The sequence below is a fragment of the Mesocricetus auratus genome, unplaced genomic scaffold (assembly GCF_017639785.1).
Source record: "Mesocricetus auratus isolate SY011 unplaced genomic scaffold, BCM_Maur_2.0 Super-Scaffold_100004, whole genome shotgun sequence".
In the NCBI taxonomy this organism is placed as follows: Eukaryota; Metazoa; Chordata; class Mammalia; order Rodentia; family Cricetidae; genus Mesocricetus; species Mesocricetus auratus.
The window spans coordinates 93,635,879-93,654,242 of NW_024429189.1; the positions used below are offsets into that span (position 1 = coordinate 93,635,879).

At 39.8% G+C, this 18,364-nt stretch overlaps 1 protein-coding gene across 1 annotated transcript in view; it reads left to right on the forward strand.

The window, feature by feature from the left end:
• The window catches only part of Ap4e1 (adaptor related protein complex 4 subunit epsilon 1), a 64,036-nt gene that overhangs the window by 16,670 nt on the left and 29,002 nt on the right, over positions 1-18,364 (forward strand). Inside the window, exons 5-8 of the mRNA XM_040746238.1 lie at positions 2,156-2,277; positions 6,962-7,121; positions 8,531-8,697; positions 14,000-14,073. Of these exons, the coding sequence (XP_040602172.1) occupies positions 2,156-2,277; positions 6,962-7,121; positions 8,531-8,697; positions 14,000-14,073 (523 nt within the window). The remainder of the gene's footprint in view (positions 1-2,155; positions 2,278-6,961; positions 7,122-8,530; positions 8,698-13,999; positions 14,074-18,364) is intronic.

Below are 18,364 nucleotides of genomic sequence, written 5' to 3' on the forward strand. Positions count from 1 at the left end.
GAGAATAGACAAAGATGAACTTGGCATGCCTGGATGACATTGGATGTTAAGTCAAGGTGGAATATATGTAAACAAGGAGAGCTGGTTGTCATGTAGAGTCTGAATGCAATCCTGCTGCCTGCCTGCTGGTTCCATGTCCCCCTGAGCTCCCAGATGCCTGTCACACCTGTGCGCAGTACTTCAAGAGTCCATCTGAGGACCACCATGAGATGGCTAAGTGGGTGAAGTGCTTGCCTTGCACTGATGACTTGAGTTCTGTTCCTGTTCCTTAGCTCACATAGGGCAGGAAGAACTGACTCCACAAAGTTGTCCTCTGGTTTCTACACACACTGGCACACATGAACTCCGCTCCTCACACATCATACACATGAATACATAGTTTTTGTTTGTTTGTTTTTACGAGACAGGGTTTCTCTGTATTGTTTTAGAGGCTGTCGGTCCAGCCCAGCCTGGAACTCACAGAGATCCGCCTGCCTCTGCCTCCCGAGTGCTGGGATTAAAGGCGTGCACCACCACCGCCCGGCATCACATAGTTTTTTAAAATTTTTTTAAAATTTGATTTAAATTTGATTTTAAAAAAAAATCAAAAAGGTTGATAGCTAACCATACTTCTGGACTTTTGTCCAGTGTCTGGCTCAACACTTGAAACCTGTGTCTAAGTTACTCCGCAGATGAGTTGTGATTAGGATCTTTTTTTTTTTTTTTTTTTTTTTTTTTTTTGAGACAGGGTTTCTCTGTATTGTTTTGGAGGCTGTCCTGGAACTCACTCTGTAGACCAGGCTGGCCTCGAACTCACAGAGATCCACCTGCCTTAGCCTTCCGAGTGCTGGGATTAAAGGCATGTGCCACCAGTGCCTGGCATGATCAGGATCTTTTATTTTACTGTTAAACTAGAGTTTGGAGCCATTACCCACTTCTGAATGCTTTCCCTGATTGATTTTTTTTTTTCGAGAATCTAGCAGAACTGTCAGTCATCCATCATTTTCTAAAAGCCTCAAGCCTTCCTCTTTATCTTTTATCAGACTTTTGATAATGTGAGAATGTCTGTGGTGTGGTCTTTTCTGAATTTGAAGTCATACTATATATGTCTGTATGTGTGTGTGTGTGTGTGTGTGATTGTACATAAATGTTTATACATGTGGAGATCTTAGGTTGACATCAGGTTTTATTCACAATTGCTCTCCAGTTTACTGAAAAATAAATTTGTTTATTTACTGTGTGTGTATCCTGGGGCTTGAACTCAGGTTATCAGGACTTGTGCGCACACGCGCGCGCGCACACACACACACACACACAAACAAATGTTTTTTTTTTTAGTTTGAAAGAGGAGCTAAAGAGATGACTTGGTCCTCAAGTGCAAGCATAAGGATCCCAGCACTCTTAAAAAAGCCATGCAAGATGACACAGTCTGCATTTTGTATCACCTTTCATGTAATTCATGTAATTTTAATTTGTGTGTATGAGGGGGGGCGGGCTCTGGAAATCAATTTAGATTGTCAGGCTTGCTCAGTAGACTTTTTGTTTTGTTTTGTTTTGTTTTTTGAGACAGGATTTTTCTGCAGCTTTGGAGCCTGTCCTGGAACTTGCTCTGTAGACCAGGCTGGCCTCAAACTCACAGAGGACAGTCTGCCTCTGCCTCCCGAGTGCTGGGATTAAAGGAGTGCACCACCACCCTGCAGCGTTTTTAAAAAAACATACTGAGCCACCTTACCAACCTTTCTTTCAAACTTTTAAAAAAATATTTAAAAGTTTATGTTAGATCATTTTATAGACCATATGTGTATATAAGTATGAATGAGCATATACTTTTTATTGTATAAATTCTAAAGCTCCGTCTATATTAACTAGAAAAGTATGTAAACTTGTTTTAGGACAAGTTTGAGGGCAATAAAGTTAGGGGAAACTGGGCTGGAGGGATGACTCAGCAATTAAGAGCACTGGCTGCTCTGCCAGAGGACCTAAGTTCAATTCCTAGCAACCACATGGTGGTTCATGGCCATCCATAATGTGATCTGGTGACCTCTTTTGGTCTGTGGGTAAAACACTGTGTATATAACAAATAAATCTTTTTTTAAAAAAGTTAGGGGAAATTACTGAGTAAGCAGGATTATTATGGTGTTAAATTTGTGCAGACTGTCTCCTTTCTTAATGGCAGGACCTGCAGAGCACTAATCTGGTAGAAGTATGTATGGCACTTACTGTTGTCAGCCAGATTTTCCCTCGAGAAATGATCCCAGCTGTTCTTCCATTAATAGAAGATAAACTTCAACATTCTAAGTAAGTAAATTATTTTAACATAGATGTCTATACTATATATTTCAAAACAAAAATTTATTTAAATGTACATTTTATTTCTTCCTCCACAGTCCCATACATCAGTACAATGTATCTTAATCATATCCACCTCTTACTCCCTAGACCCTTCCCAACACATCCCTTTCGCCTTCATGTGTTTTCCCCCTCCTTCTAGTAATACTAACAACAGCAACGACCTACTGAGTCCAAATAGTGCTGCCCATATATGCCTGGGTGTTGAAGCATCCACTAGAACATGAGCAACCTAATGGTGGCTGTGTCCCAGAGAAAAATGATTCCCATTCCCCCAAGCCACCAATTTACAGTAGCTTTTCAGCTAAGGCTGGAACCTTTTGAGCCTTTCTACTATTCATGCTGGAATGTTAACTGATTTCATTTTGTGCAGGCTTTATTTATTTATTTATTTATTTATTTATTTTTCGAGACAGGGTTTCTCTGTACTTTGGAGGCTGTCCTGGAACTCGCTTTGTAGACCAGGCTGGCCTCGAACTCAGGCTGGCCTTGCACTCACAGAGATCTGACTGCCTCTGCCTCCCGAGTGCTGGGATTAAAGGCGTGCGCCACCAACACCCAGCTGTGAGGTTTTATGTAGATAACCATGTCATGTCCAGAAGACAATCTTTCTTGGTACTCCTCCACATCCTTCAGCTCTTATAGTCTTTCCTTTCCCTTTTCCAAGATGTCACCTGAGCCTTGTGGGGATGGTATTGGTAGTAGAGATGTCCTGTTTAGGGCTGAGTAGTTTCTTAGCACTTTGACCTGTTACAAGTCTCTGCATTAACACTGCCCCACTGCAAAAAGAAGTTGTGCTAAGGTTGATAAAAGCAGTAATTTCTATTTAGAAGACAGCTTGACAATGTGTTCATTTAGGGAAGTAATAGTAGTAGGTTCTCTCATAGAGCCTATGACCCCCAAACATAGACTTTTGACCAGGTTTATAGTCCAGGCATAAATTCCCTCCTGTGGAGCAGGCCTCATACCCAATTAGAGATGATTGGTCACCCGTAACAGTCATGCCACTATTGCACTGGTACATCTTGCTTGGCAGGTCAGTATTGTTGCATATAGGGTCTATCTCTATGGAAGACCTTTGGTACAGTACTATTGTATTTGTCAAGAGTTCTCTAAAGGAACAGAACCAATGGTGTGTGTGTATTTATACACACACACACACACACACGTACATATATATATATATGTACACCCATATAAAGACTTTATTATATTTTAAGTGTGTGTGTGTGTGTGTGTGTGTGTGTGTGTGTGTGTGTGTATGTGTATCTGTGTATGGGTATGTGCATGTGAGTGTAGGTGCCAGCAGAGGCCAAATGCGTTAGATCTAATAGAGCTGGAATCACAGGTAATTGTGAGTTGCCTGATGTGGGTGCTGGGAATTGAACTTGGGTCCTTAGGAAGAGGTTAAGAGCACATATGCTGGGTGTATTGGTACCAAACCTTTGGGCCCAGCACTTGGGAGGCAGAGGCAGGTAGATCTCTGTGAGTGCAAGGCCAGCCTGATCTACAAAGTAAGTTCTAGAATAGCCAGAACTGTTACACAGAGAAAGAAAGAAAAACAAACAAACAAACAAATCACAAGCTGGGCATTGGTGGCTCACGCCTTTAATCACAGCACTCGGGAGGCAGAAGCAGGTGGATCTCTGTGAGTTCAAAGCCAGCCTGGTCTACAGAGCGAGTTCCAGGACAGGCTCCAAAGCAATACAGAGAAACCCTGTCTCTAAGAAAAAAAAATCACATGCTCTTAACCATTAAGGCATTTCTCCAACTATGTATGTGTGTGTAGTATATCTACATATATAGTATAAAATTATTATTATTTATTTTTTTATTCTTTTTGGTTTTTCGAGACAGGGTTTCTCTGTGGCTTTGGAGGCTGTCCTGGAACTAGCTCTTGTAGACCAGGCTGGCCTCGAACTCACAGAGATCCGCCTGCCTCTGCCTCACAAGTGCTGGAAAATTATTATTAAAGAACTTAATAAGTCGACTTTAAAATAGTAACAATAGCAGATTTATCCCTGAAAATTGAGACCCTGGTAATTACTCGGTCCTTGAGACTGGGTGCTTCATCAGTCAGAATAGTCGCACAGTGACTATCTCTCATAGGAGTGGACGGAATTGGGATACAACAGGGAAAACATAACCCATAGTCTCTCACTTCTAAAGCCCAGGTTCCTCAGCAGTCCTGTCTGGTGCTGGAAGCTCAGAAGGTTCCTGGCAAACCCATGGTCCCTAATTCACGTTGAAAGTTTGGAAATGCTGGTTCTTCTGTCAGCAAGGGAAGCAGCAACAGCAGTAACAATGGGCAGATCAACTCTGCAGTAAGATGGAGGCCAAGCCAGCAAAAGGCGGGATGGTTTTCCTTTTGCTGTGCCCTTTTCTTCTAGGCTGCTACTAAAAGTGCAGCCCAGAATTGGGGTGGACCTTCCCAAAGGAGTCCAGGCAGTCAGTACATACCTTTAGATGAGGCTCCATACCCAGATGATTCTGACTTGTGGCAAGTGGACATCAAAAGCAGCTATAACAATTTTGAAAGTTAGTCATCAGAGAGAAAGTTTCCAGGTCATTTCCAGCTTGATTAAGAGCTTGCCATTTGTATTACGACCCAACACAATGTAATACTATTTTGGAATGTTAAATATACTTCTTAAAACAGATGAAATAAATGATGTATAAGAGGAAAAAAACCCCAAGTCTCTAACAAGTTTGTATGTAAATGTTTTTATCAAGCATGTGTAGGGTTGGGAGCTGAGGCAATGGCTTGGTTGGTAAAGTACATGATGTGCAAGCATGAGGACCTGAGTTCACCTGAGCCCTCCCCCTCGGCACTCAGGCAAAAGGCTGGACGCAGAACATAAACCAAAATGTTGGGATCTTCATCAGCAAGGTTTTACCATGTAGTTATGGTGGGCAACCAAGGGCAATGGCAATTGTGTTGTTTTGGGGGCCTTTGGGAACTTCCTGACCAACGACTCATCTAGTAACACGTTTCTGGGAAAAGTGTTGTCTACTGCTACAGGGCACCTCAGCTCAAACCTTTTCTTTTAAACTATATATTTTAATTAGCTTACAAAGCTATAGGTTTCTATAAGCCTCGAGAAGGGCTTGCTGTACTAGGGTGTTCCTGCCTGGTACTGTGAACCTAGTCACAAGCTCTTGTCTTAGAAGGCCATGGGCCATATGGGGGAATGTACTACAGTTGTTTTCCTAAATGGACATATTGTTAAGCTCTCAATATATTTATGTTTAGCCGGGCATTGGTGGCGCACGCCTTTAATGCCAGCACTCTGGAGGCAGAGACAGGAGGATCTCTGTGAGTTCGAGGCCAGCCTGGTCTACAAGAGCTAGTTCCAGGACAGCCTCCAAAGCCACAGAGAAACCCTGCCTTGAAAAACAAAGCAAACAAACAAAACTATATATATATATATATATATATATATATATATATATATGTTTATCATTTTTTTCTAATTTGAAATTATAAGATTATATGTATTTATGTGTGTCCTATGTGGGTATATGCATGTGAGTACAGGTGTCCACAGAGATCAGAGGCATCAGATGCCCCTGGAGCTGAAGTTACAGGTGGTGGTGAGCCATTTATCTTGGGTGGTGGGATTTGAACTTGGATCTTTTGCTTATCTGGTATGTATGTTTCTCTGAGGTTAGTCCCCAGCACTGAAACACAACAGCAAAAGACAAAATCAAAATCAACCAAAGAAGCAAAAAACTAGAAAATAGTTTTTCATTCAAAAATGAAAAAATGTTGCAGTTTTGCTACATGTTTGCTAAACATAATCTGCTACAGATTACACTTCAATTTATTGTCACAAGGCTTTAAAAACAAGTCCCAGGAAGCAGAGGAATAGCTTTTCTTATCCACATGCTCCTTGTGCTTCCCTATCCCTTCAGTATTTAGAGTATCCTTGCCTACTATAGAAAACAGTCTTTATCCTTGTTTAATAAAGAGACAAAAATAGAATTAAGGAAGTACAAAAATTCTCTTGTTTTAATTGGTTACAAAAGTATTCTATGCGTGTTATTGAAAGTTCTGTAACGAGGGATGTTTATAACTAATAGGCAGTTAAAGTTTCTTTGGGGCATAGTGGTTCACACCTGTGTTTGCCACATTTGCGGGCAGAGGCAGGAATGTCATGAGTTAGAGACTAGCCTGGGCTATATAGTGAGTCAATAACTCAAAAGGACTGCAGAGAGGGCTCGGTCGCCACTATGCTTGGGTGTAATCATGAAGCCCTGAGTTTGAATTCCTGGCAGCTCCATGAAATCCAGATTTGACAGCCTGCACCTAGAATACAGTGCTGGAGGACAGAGAGAGGGAGGCCCTGGGTTTTGTGGGCAACCAATCCAGTGAAACTGAGTTAGCAAGCTCCAGGTTACATATGTGGCCCTGTCTCAAAAAGGAAGGCAGAGAGTACTAGAGGAAGATGACTGATATCAACCTGGCCTCTATGCACACATGTACACACAGTCTTCCCTCCCACCAGAAGGGGTCTCTTGACATCTTACTTCTTGTCTTTTTTATACTTTGCTGCATTAGTAGAGTAATTAATTAGTAACAGATACTTGGTGGCCTAGATTACCTTGTTTACATTTCATTTTTTATCCTTAGGGAGATTATACGAAGAAAAGCAGTTCTGGCATTGTACAAATTTTACCTCATCGCTCCTAATCAAGTACAGCATATCCATACTAAATTTCGGAAAGCACTTTGTGACAGAGATGCTGGGGTCATGGCTGCCTCTCTGCATATATACCTTAGGATGATTAAGGTAAGCTTGTGCTCAGTAGTTACCATTGTAACAATATCACTATGGAATGAAAGAAAATGCAGATACTTCAATAAAATGATGAATACTTTATACCATTATCAGACTAGAGAGATGGCCCAGTGGACAAGCAGGAAGGACTGAGACCCAGATCCTAGTACCTATGTAAAAGCTTACATGTGGCTCTCCATGTAAGCCTGTAGCTCTGGTGCTGTGATCCATGTATGCCTGGAGCCCTAATGCCGAGGGAGGCAGAGATGAAAGGGTCTAGGGCTTTCTGGCTGACAGTCTTGTTCTGTGTGCAGTGAGAGACCCTGCCTCAAGGGAATAGGGCAGAGGGTGATAGAGCAGGATACCCAGAATCCTCCTCTGAACTCTGCGTATGCATAGGCACACACTCGTGCATACACATGTGTGTAGACTGCACACATGTCTACTGTACTCTCACATACATATGTTGATATTTACTTTTTTTTTTAACCAGACAAGGTTTCTCTGTATTGTTTTGGAGGCTGTCAGTCTAGCCTGGCCTCGAACTCACAAAGATCCACCTGTCTCTGCCTCCCGAGTGCTGGGATTAAAGGCATGCGCCACCACCGCCCGGCAATATTTACTTCTAAATGTAACTTTTATAAGTTGTTAATGAGTTGAATGCAAGAAAGATGAAGAGTTCAAATCCACAACTGGTCAGACTTTAGAGGACAAGTGAGTGTGAGGTGTCCAACAACAGTAGATACATCTGCAACACAGCTCCCACACCTCAGGCTTGGGAAACATCCTGAAAGGGATGGGAAGATTATAAGAACCAGAGGACCAGGACATCTACTGTGAGATGGTATGGTCTGTAAGGTGAGAGGGAGCTGCACTCATGAAATCTCAGCAACATGGTCACCTAAACAAATTCTAACCAATGACACCAAGTTATATCCCATTGTGGGTGGGACAAATCTCACAAGGTCACACCCCTAGATGAAGACTACAGGCAATTAATGGGTACTGAGAGAGAGAGAATTGGTCTTCTTGAGGGATGAGCCCCCTTATAAACTATCCAATACCAGCTGGTCATCCTAAACACATATACATATGAGCAACACTAAATAGGCCCAGTAGGTTGTTTTGTGTGTGTGTGTGTGTGAGAGAGAGAGAGAGAGAGAGACAGAGACAGAGACAGGGAGAATAATATTTAAAAACAGGTCATGAATTTGAGAGGGAATGGGGCAAGGACATGGGAGGAGTTGGTAGGATAAGAGAGTATTGGAAATGATATAAATTTAGTACTTATGTATGAAATTATATCCGTGGCTACATAGCACATTTGAGGTCATCCTTGGGTTATATGAGACCATGTCTCAAAAAAGAAAAAAAAGGGTAAGAAAAGACATTATTATTAACAGATTTTTTTTTTAATGTAGGAAAATCCATCTGGCTATAAAGATCTGACTGAGAGTTTTGTAACAATCTTAAAGCAAGTGGTGGGAGGAAAGCTCCCAGTTGAGTTCAGTTACCATAGTGTGCCAGCACCGTGGTTACAGATTCAGCTCTTGAGAATACTGGGACTGCTGGGAAAGGACGATCAAAGGTAAGTACTCCAAGACGCATACGACCACACCATATCATAACCTTGACTTAGTCACTGAGCAATTTCATGAAAACCCAATTCTCCAGCACTTCCTTTCCTGGCTTTACTGGTGGTGAATAAACCAGAGTAAGAACAGAGTCCTTCAGTTTACTGGGTCATTCCTCAATTATCCGTATTTTCCCCTTCTGAAACACACTTGCTGAAGGTGCTTTCCACCAAGATGTGACGGGGGACAGAGCTGACTCTTTTATGGTTTTCTCTGACCTTCACATGGGTGCCACAGTGTGTATGCCCACACACGTATACACATGCATGAATATGTACACACAAAATAAGTATATAATTGAAAAAAAAAGGACTAGGTCTTATTTGGATCCTGATTTTCAAGGAAACTATAATATAACTGATAGTTTGAATACAAATTGGACATAAAATATTAGTTTGTGACTATACATACATATATTTGTGTATGTTACAAAGGAACATATTTGTCTATCCATCTAAACCATCCTTATCTTGTATAATTGTACTTGATTTTGAAACATTTATGCCTAAAGCAATGTTGTAGAATTTACTTCAAAAATAATTCTTTACTTACATGTAGGAAGTAGATAAAGTTGGCTGTGACTCAACTGTGGAAGTAGGTAATGAGAACATGGGTTTACACTACTCTTTTGTATGTTTGTTTATTTTTAAATTTTTCCATAGTAGGAATTTAGAATAAAGCCAATATCAGCAACAAAGAGAACTCAGTTTTCAATCACAAAGGAATAAATCACACAAGTATTAAGAATTAGAGAAAAATCTACCCTCATTCATTTCCTGATGCCACCAAATTCTGTTATAGAGAGGTCAGTGGACACTTCTTAGGAAGGACCACAGTTTGGGAGTGGAATAGGTGGAGTAGATGCTATATGGTTTGAGAATTTTTACATCTTACTTATCATGTCTACTCTTGCACTGTTTTGTTGTCTTTTTTTTTTTTTTTTTTTTTTTTTTTTTTGGTTTTTCGAGACAGGGTTTCTCTGTAGCTTTGGAGGCTGCCCTGGAACTCACTTTGTAGAACAGGCTGGCCTCGAACTCACAGAGATCCGCCTGCCTCTGCCTCCCGAGTGCTGGGATTAAAGGCGTGCGCCACCAACGCCCGGCCTGTTTTGTTGTCTTTTTAAGGCTTCACTTAAACGGTAGTTTCTCTATTTTTCAATTCTACGTATGTGGATGTTTTCCCTGCATGCATGTGCACTCACTCCCTCGTGTGCCTGGTGCCATGGAAGCCAGAAAAGGGTCTCAGATTCCCCTAGAACTGAAGCTACAGGTAGTTATGAGCAACCATGTGGGTGTGGGGAGTTGAACTTGGGTCCTCTAGAAGAGCAGTCAGTTTGCTTAACCACTGAGCCATGTCTCTAGTCCCAAATGCTAGTGTCTTAATGCTGAAAATAAAACTAACCAAAACCAGCTTTCTGGCTATATTAAACCTGTGGCTGTCCTTTGCCAACTCTTGCTTCACTTGGAGATAGGAGTGTGCGTGTGTGTACGTGTGTGTTTATACAATTTCTGTCATGCTTTTTGAAATAACAGACTTTTTTTAAGTTCCAAGAATTGTACATGTCATAGTTAGGGTTTCTATTGCTTTGATGAAACACTATGACCAAAAGCAAACTTGGGGAGAAAAGGGTTTATTTTACTCATACTTCCCATATGACAATTCATCATCAAAAGTAGTTATGTCAGGAACTCAAAACATGGCAGGAACCAGGAGTCAGACTCTGATGATGCAGATCATGGACAAGTGCTACTTACTGGCTTGCTCCTTTTCTTTATAGATCTTCCTAAGAGTGATCATTAATAACCCTATGATAGTCAATACTAGGCTGTTTGGAAATCTCCACAACTGACAAAGTAGTCCAAACCTCCTCAATTTAGCTTCAGGCAGATTCTTTTAAGACAAAGGCAGAAACCAGCAACATTCTTTCCCAGAATATCACAAGCATGATCTCTAATCAGTTGCTAAATATTGTTTTCATCTAAAAACCTCTTGAGCTGGGCCTCCACAGTCCACATTGCTCTCAGCATCACTGTCTTCCAAGCTTCTAATTAGGATGGCCCATTAAGCCCCACTTATAGCTTCAGCAGTTTTCCTAGTTCAAAGTCCCACAGTCTTCCACATTTCTAAAAACAAAACACAGCAATAGCTCACTCCCTGGTACCAGTTTCTATCTTAGTTACTTTTGTGTTGCCATGACAAAACACCATAAGGCAACTTAACAGAAGATAGTAGAGTCCATAACCTTGATAGCAGGGATCATGGCAGCAGGCAGGCAGTCATGACACTGGTAAGGAGCTGAGACTTTACATCTAATCCACAAACATGAGGCAGAAAGAGGAGGCTACTGGAAATAGCATGGGCTTCTGAAAACTCAGAGCCCACCCTAGAGACACCTCCTCTAACAAGGCCATGCCTTATAATCCTTCCAAGCAGTTGCACCAACTGGGAACCAAATATTCAAGTATATGAGCCCTTGGTGGCTGTTCTCATTCAAACCACCACAGTACAAGAAGTTCCTGTTCCTACATCTTTACACGTGCCTTAGAATTCTTGCCTTTTGTACTCTTTTTTTTTTTTTTTTTTTTTTTAAGATGGTCTCATGGATTCCAGGCTACCTCTGGCTCACTATGTAGCTAAGGATGACCTTGATCCTCCTGCTTCTGAAGTATCTGAGAGAAAGTCTAACTACATTTAGTTTCTTTGAGAAAAGGATCTTTCTGTCCTAAGAAAGTAATTGTTAACCAGTGTTCAGGCATTGATGTTAAGCAGTGTGTCCATCTGTGTTTTAGTTCTTAGCCTTCTAAGGGACCATCCTTCTCTAAGTGCCTCATCACCTTCACCTCAAGATGCACCCTTCTGAGCCCTCACCAGTTCTAACCAAGCTTACATCATTTCGCCCTATTATATACCATTGAGCTCTAGTTCAAGGTTATTGGAATTCTGCCTGGAAATTAGTAATTTCATGGTACTGTGCTATACCTTACTGGTCTAAAAAAGGATTTAATGTCATCACCTGTTGTCAGGAAATAACTTCAGGGATGTTTATCGATTTTACTAATTTTATTGTCCCTACCTTCTTTGTGGATGAATTTGGAGAATATATACAAAGATGAATAAGAGCTAGGCAGTGGTGGCACACACCTTTGATCCCAGCACTCAGGAAGCAAAGGCAGGTGGATCTCTGTGAGTCTGAGACTAATCTGGTCTACAAAGTGAGTTCCAGGATAGCCAGGCCTACACAGAGAAACCCTGTTTAAAAAAAAAAAAAAAGCAAAAGGTGAATAAGATACCCTTTACCTTCAGATACTTGGGTCAAATGGTAGCTAAGTTCAATTAAACAGGTATGTAGAGTCTAATTCTTACAGAGTAGAAAATTAGAATGTTTTCTCCTTTGTTGAACCAACTATAATGACATTCTATGTTAATCTTTCAGTTCATGGGACTGGAGTGATTGCTCACAGGTTAAGAGCACTTACTTGTTACTCTTCCAGAAGACCTGAATTTAATTCCCACCATCCTTGTGGCAACTTACAGCCATCTGTAATTCCAACACACTCTTCTGACCTCCACAGGCACCAGGCATGCACATGGTACACAGACATACAAGAAAGCAAAACACCATGCATATAAAATTAAAATGCTTTTTAAAATATTTATAATTCATATGACACTATTATTAAGCTCAATGTAGCAAAGTAAAAATGCTACTTCCTAACATGATCATAAAGTATTTAAAAATTTTCTTAGGAAAGTGAATAGTTTTTTTGTGTTTTCTAGCATTGTGCATATTAGGTTACTAATATTTAGCTCAACCATGTCCATAATTGTTTTCATGTTTCTTGAGGGTTTTGCCTCCTTTGATAAGACTTGGCTTGTAAAATTGAGAAACTATACTATACTATAATCTAGGTGTAGTATTGTTGAATTTTGTAGAAGGATTGGTTGTGTCTACTATAGAGAAAGAAATACACAATAAGATGACAAGTTTTAGAATGTCATCCTGGATTCTCATTGAATATTTTTATATGTCTAGACAAAATGAAAGCATGTCTACTTCAAATTGACATTCCTAACTGTATTTCTAAATGAAGAGAAAATTGCTGCAAGAGATGGAAATGTTCATACCACTTTATATGGCTCCAGATCATTTTCATTTTGTTGTTTGTGTAGTAATGTGCTTTCTCTGCAAGACCTCTCACTGTGCATGAACTTTGTTGTTGCTTAGCATTTTCCCCATTGTGTTATTTATTAATTTGTTTATTTATTTTTGTTATTTTGGTTTTTTAAGACAGGGCTTCTATGTAGCTTTGGAGGCTGTCCTGGAACTTGCTCTGTAGACCAGGCTGGCCTGGAACTCACAGTGATCCACCTGCCTCTGCCTCCTGAGTGTTGGGATTAAAGGAGTGTACCACCACCGCCTGGCTTCTGTTTTTAAAAAAATATTTTTTTGCAGACTTTCTCTGCTCTTTTTTTAAAATATGTTTTTATTATAGTCAGTGACCATAAAAACATGAGTGATTGATTTTTAGTAAAGGGTGGAATTTAAATTTTTCTTCCTAAGGAACCTAGTTACCTTTCAGAAAAAGACTAGAATTTGAGTATTTTTATAACAACAAACCAGTTTATATTATCTTAAATAATCTGGATATGTGAAATATTTTTGGTTGTGAGCCTAGTCTTTTTTGTTTGTTTGTTTGTTTTTTTCGAGACAGGGTTTCTCTGTATTGTTTTGGAGCCTGTCCTGGAACTCACTCGGTAGACCAGGATGGTCTGGAACTCACAGTGATCCGCCTGTCTCTGCCTCCCAAGTGCTGGGATTAAAGGCGTGCGCCACCAACGCCCGGCGAGCCTAGTCTTTAATGACTAAGTCATCATCTCTCCAGCTCAAGGATATGTGAAATATTATAACTTAAAACAGAAATACTTTGTTGTAAATAAAATTATAAGAAATAAAATTGTAATAAAATCAAATAAGAATCTGGTTTGTAAACTAGGACAGATTGGGGCAGAATTGGTTGACCTCTGTGTATCGCCTCATTGGCTAAATTACTCACTTTGGTAAAGAAGGAAGTTTATCTCGTGAAAAGACCAAATGAGTTCTTTTTATGTGAAAGTTGTATAACTTTACTGTAAAATAAATTTTTTTCACTTGTCTTCTGTAGATCCTCAGTTTTAAAGAGAGAGAGAAGTTTGAAAAACTATTTTGTTGGGTTAGAATGCTATAATTCTCCCGCAAATAAAATATCTCTTAAACAGGACAAGTGAATTAATGTATGATGTTCTTGATGAATCCTTACGAAGAGCCGAATTAAATCACAATGTCACTTATGGTAGGTAAAATATGAACATGTTTTCCTAATGACTGGTAGTGCTTTTCAGTGTTGGAGCTAAATCTGTGTTATAATAGTATAATAGTATAAATTCCAAAGAAATTTTGTGCATTAATTTTAAGAATGTTCTTTGGGTTAATATAAGCCCTGAAAATAGTAGTTATTTGAAATTGTAGCTTTGAATGTGTGAGTATAGATATGCAAGTATGCATATGTGTATATGTATAGGGCAGTCTTGGATGTTGCTATGCGTATAGATATTCGTGTGTGTGTGTGGGGGGGGTTATGTGGAAGCCAGAGAGCAGGGTGTTACTCCTTAGGAGCTGTTTATCTTACTTTCTGAGACAGGGTCTTTCACTAGGACCTGGAGCTTGCTGAATAGATGAGCTGGCCCGGCCCCTATGTTCTGGGTGTTTTTCTGTCTCTGTCTCCCCAGCACTGGGATTGCAAGCATGTGTCATTGTGTCTGGCTTTTCTGTTGGTTCTGGAGAACTAACAGAGGTTCTCATGTATGTTCCTCATGCTTGTTTGACAAGCACTTTACCAACTGAGCTATCTTTTCAGCTGTGAAATTGAGATGTCTTCTAAATATGTACTTAAATTCCTTATTATAGTTGTCTTTGTTAAAAACACCTGCCAAAACGTCTAATTTTGAAGATAATTCATTAGGTCTGTGACATACTTTGTAATTTCTATTTTAAGTTTTTAAACCATTTAACCAGTTGTTGCATAGTTATTAAATTTTTTTTAATCTGTTAGGGATAGAAAAAAGTAAAATCTAAATTTTGTTTGTGCATAATCTAACCCAAAGTATGAAATATAAAGCTAGTGTCATCAATGTTAGAACATGATAATTTTTAGTTTAATAACTTACACTTGGTTTTTGGATTGTTACTGAAAAGTAAACAAAGTATAAAGCTTTATTATTATTAAGGTCTTTGTATTTATGATCTATATGTGTAGGTCCACATGTAGAATCAGGACACAATTTTCTCTCCATCTAGTTTTTTTGTATTCGAACTCAGGTTGCCAAGATTTTGTGGCAAGTGCCTTTACCCACTAGCCATCTCTCTGGTCGTGATGTATTTTTTTAAATTTTATTTTCCAGTTTAAATTTAGATAAGAAACGAGGTTGCTTCAAAAGTCAGTTCCAGGTCCCTCTCCCATTCCCTCCCCTCCTCCCGTGCCCTCCCCCCAATCCCCCCCTCCGTTAACCCCTCATTCCCCCAGGGAGGGTGAGGCCCTCCATGGGGGTGTCCATAGTCTATCATTTCATATAGGGCAGGGCCTAGACCCTTCCCCAAGAGTTCAGGGTGAGAGTGCACCTCACATTGTTCTATGGGAGTCCAAAGTCCGTGTGTATACTTGGGATGGGTATTGATCTGCTGCCCAAGGCTCAATAGATTCCCTAGGCCTCCTCACTGACACCCAGATTCAGGAGGTCTTGATCAGTCCCATGCTGGATTCCCAGGCTGATGCCTGGGATCGTGATGTATTTTTAAGCTTAGAAACTTGCAGAAGCACTTTTTATCTTAACCACTGCAGAGAGGGGGAGGGAATAACATAAAGGCTGTTCTTTCAGTTATAATCATATATTCAAATTTTTATAGTATTGGAGAGCTCTAGGTGGGAAAGTAGTTTTTTAAATCTGTCAAATAGGAGAGAGGATGTAACTCAGTTAATAGAGTGCCTGAAGAGCACAAAGTTCTGGGTGTAGGGTGTAGGTCACTGCCTGTAATCCCAGCATGTGGGAGGGGAAGGCAGGAGGACCCTCAAGGTTTAAGGTCATCCTTCACTACATAGTGAGTTCAAGGTCAGCCTGGAATATGTGAGACCCTGTGCTATCCCCTTTCCCCATAAAAGAAAATCCATCATATTGGTTTTCAACTTAATTATGCCTGAATACAAATTTTGAAATATTAATATTTCATATAGTAACATCCCAGTAATATCCTGAGCATCTGTACAAAAGTTTAGAGTTTACATGGGTGAAGATAAGTTTTTTTGTTTGTTTGTAAAACAAATTTGGTACCAGGAGAGTTCTGAATGGCAAGAAAAAAATATCAGTTATAATAGAAAAACAGAATATCATCATTTTAAACCTTTATAGTTCAAGGTTCAGCAAATTTTTTTTCAAATAGTGACATGATATTAAATATATTCGATCTTTCAAGTCATATAGATTTCTTTCTTTCTTTCTTTCTTTCTTTCTTTCTTTCTTTCTTTCTTTCTTTCTTTCTTTCTTTCTTTTTTCTTCTTTTGAAACAAAATCTCACCAAGCCTGTGTTGGCCTCAAATCCCTACATAACTGGAGGTGACCTTGAACTCTTGACATTCCTGCCTCTACCTTGTCAGTGCTAGGATTATAAACATGTGTTACCATGCCATGTTTCTCATAGGTTTTTATTGCATAGTCTCCCTTTTTAAAAAATATCTTAATTTCTTCCTGTTGTCTGTGTCCTGTATCTTGCCTGTGGAAGTCAGAGGACAGCTTAGAGTTTGTTCTCTTCTCCCATCATGTGGGTCCTGGGAATCAAATTCATTTCACCCCCTTCTACTCCCTTTTTGTTTTAAACCTTTTGTAAACTATAGAAATAATTTTTAGTTCATAGGCTTACAAAAGTAGGGTGAAGATGGGTTGTGGGGATTTGTCCATTTTAGTACATCACTGAATATACAGTCAGTGTCTTTGGGTTCATTTACTCTATAGTATTTATGTTAAAAATCACCTTGCTTCTTGAATAGTAATCTAGATTCTGATTTATTTTCCTCAGTTATGGAAGGTGTTATATGAAACCTTTTCCTGCAGAATGTTTTTGCATCAGTTGATGTGTGACATCTCATGTGAAGCCCTGCTGGTTGTGTGTTAAACATCTTATAAGCATGCATGATGGAAACGTGTGGTTGCCACAGCCTGGGCTGTGGGGATGGAGTGATTCTGCTGGTACCTAATGTACTTTACTTTGTAATTGTTTTGTATCTGCTAATTCTGTGCTGTACTATGTCTCACCTTTTCTTTTTGTTTTCTTCATTTATTTCTGTTTTGAGATGGAGTCTTGCTGTGTCTTCCTGGTTGGCCTGGAACTCACTATGTAGTTCATGCTGGCCTGGAGCTTTCTGCCTTCCTCCTGTCTCTGCCTCCTGGATGCTGGAATCACAGGCATGCATTACCACATTGTTGCTTTATGTCTCCTTTCAGATGCTATGATTGCATTGGCCTTATAAGACAGTGATGTCTTAATTCTCCCCCCGCCTTGTGTGTGTGTGATATTTGTGTGTGTGCGCGCACCGGTATATATTCTTTCTTGTGTGCAAATGTGGAGTCAGAGGTTGACTTCCTGTGTCTTCCTCTGTCACTCTTCACCTTTTTTTTTAATTTAAGACTTATTTTTAATTGCATGTGTTTGTGTATATGTGTGAGTTTCTGCATGTGAGTGCATGTTCCTTCAGAAGCCAGATTCCCCTGGAGCTCATATCTACCTAGTGTGGGTGCTGGGAACTGAACTCTGGTCCTCTGCAAGGCAGCAAGCATTCTTAACATCTGAGCCATCTTCATAGCCCCTTCTTTACTGTTGTTTTTGAGACCAGGTCCCTTTACTGACCCTGGGACTTACCTCTTGGCTGGACTGGCTGGTCAGTGAGCCTCCTGCTGTCTCCATGCTCTTCCCCCAGTGCTGGCATTACAGATCTACACTACCATGCTCAGCTTTTATGTGGGTACTGGAGATCTGAACCCAGCAAGCACTTCACCCACTGAGCCACCACCTCAGTCCCACTGATCCTTTACATGGCAAAATGCATCAGCTTGTGTTCCTTAAATGAATTTGTATTCTCTTTAATCATCATAGTTATTCTTATGACTGTATCAGAAAATTAAATTTGGATGTTTTCAGGATATACAATAGCCAGTTCTATATATTATAGATTACTTTTAAAGAAGTAGCCTGAAGAGTCTTAGTGATCCCTACCTTTGAAATAAATGGCTGTGCATACTAAAGTTATTGTTTATGTGGTAGAAACTACTTGCAAGTTTATTATTTTTAAGTATTCAGGGAGTGTTAGGAAGATCTTTTTATGCAGAAATAATCTATTTTTTTAAATGTATATGTTAGAGTGTAGGCTTCTTAAGGGCAGGGATTTTTATCTGTTTTGTTCACTGTTGGATCCATAGTGTTAATACCATTTCTGGCATATATAGGTGTTCAGTATATACTTGTATGAATGAATACATTATTCTTTTTTTTTTAACTGGTAATGAAATTTTCTTTTAAGTTGTACTGTGTTAACACAA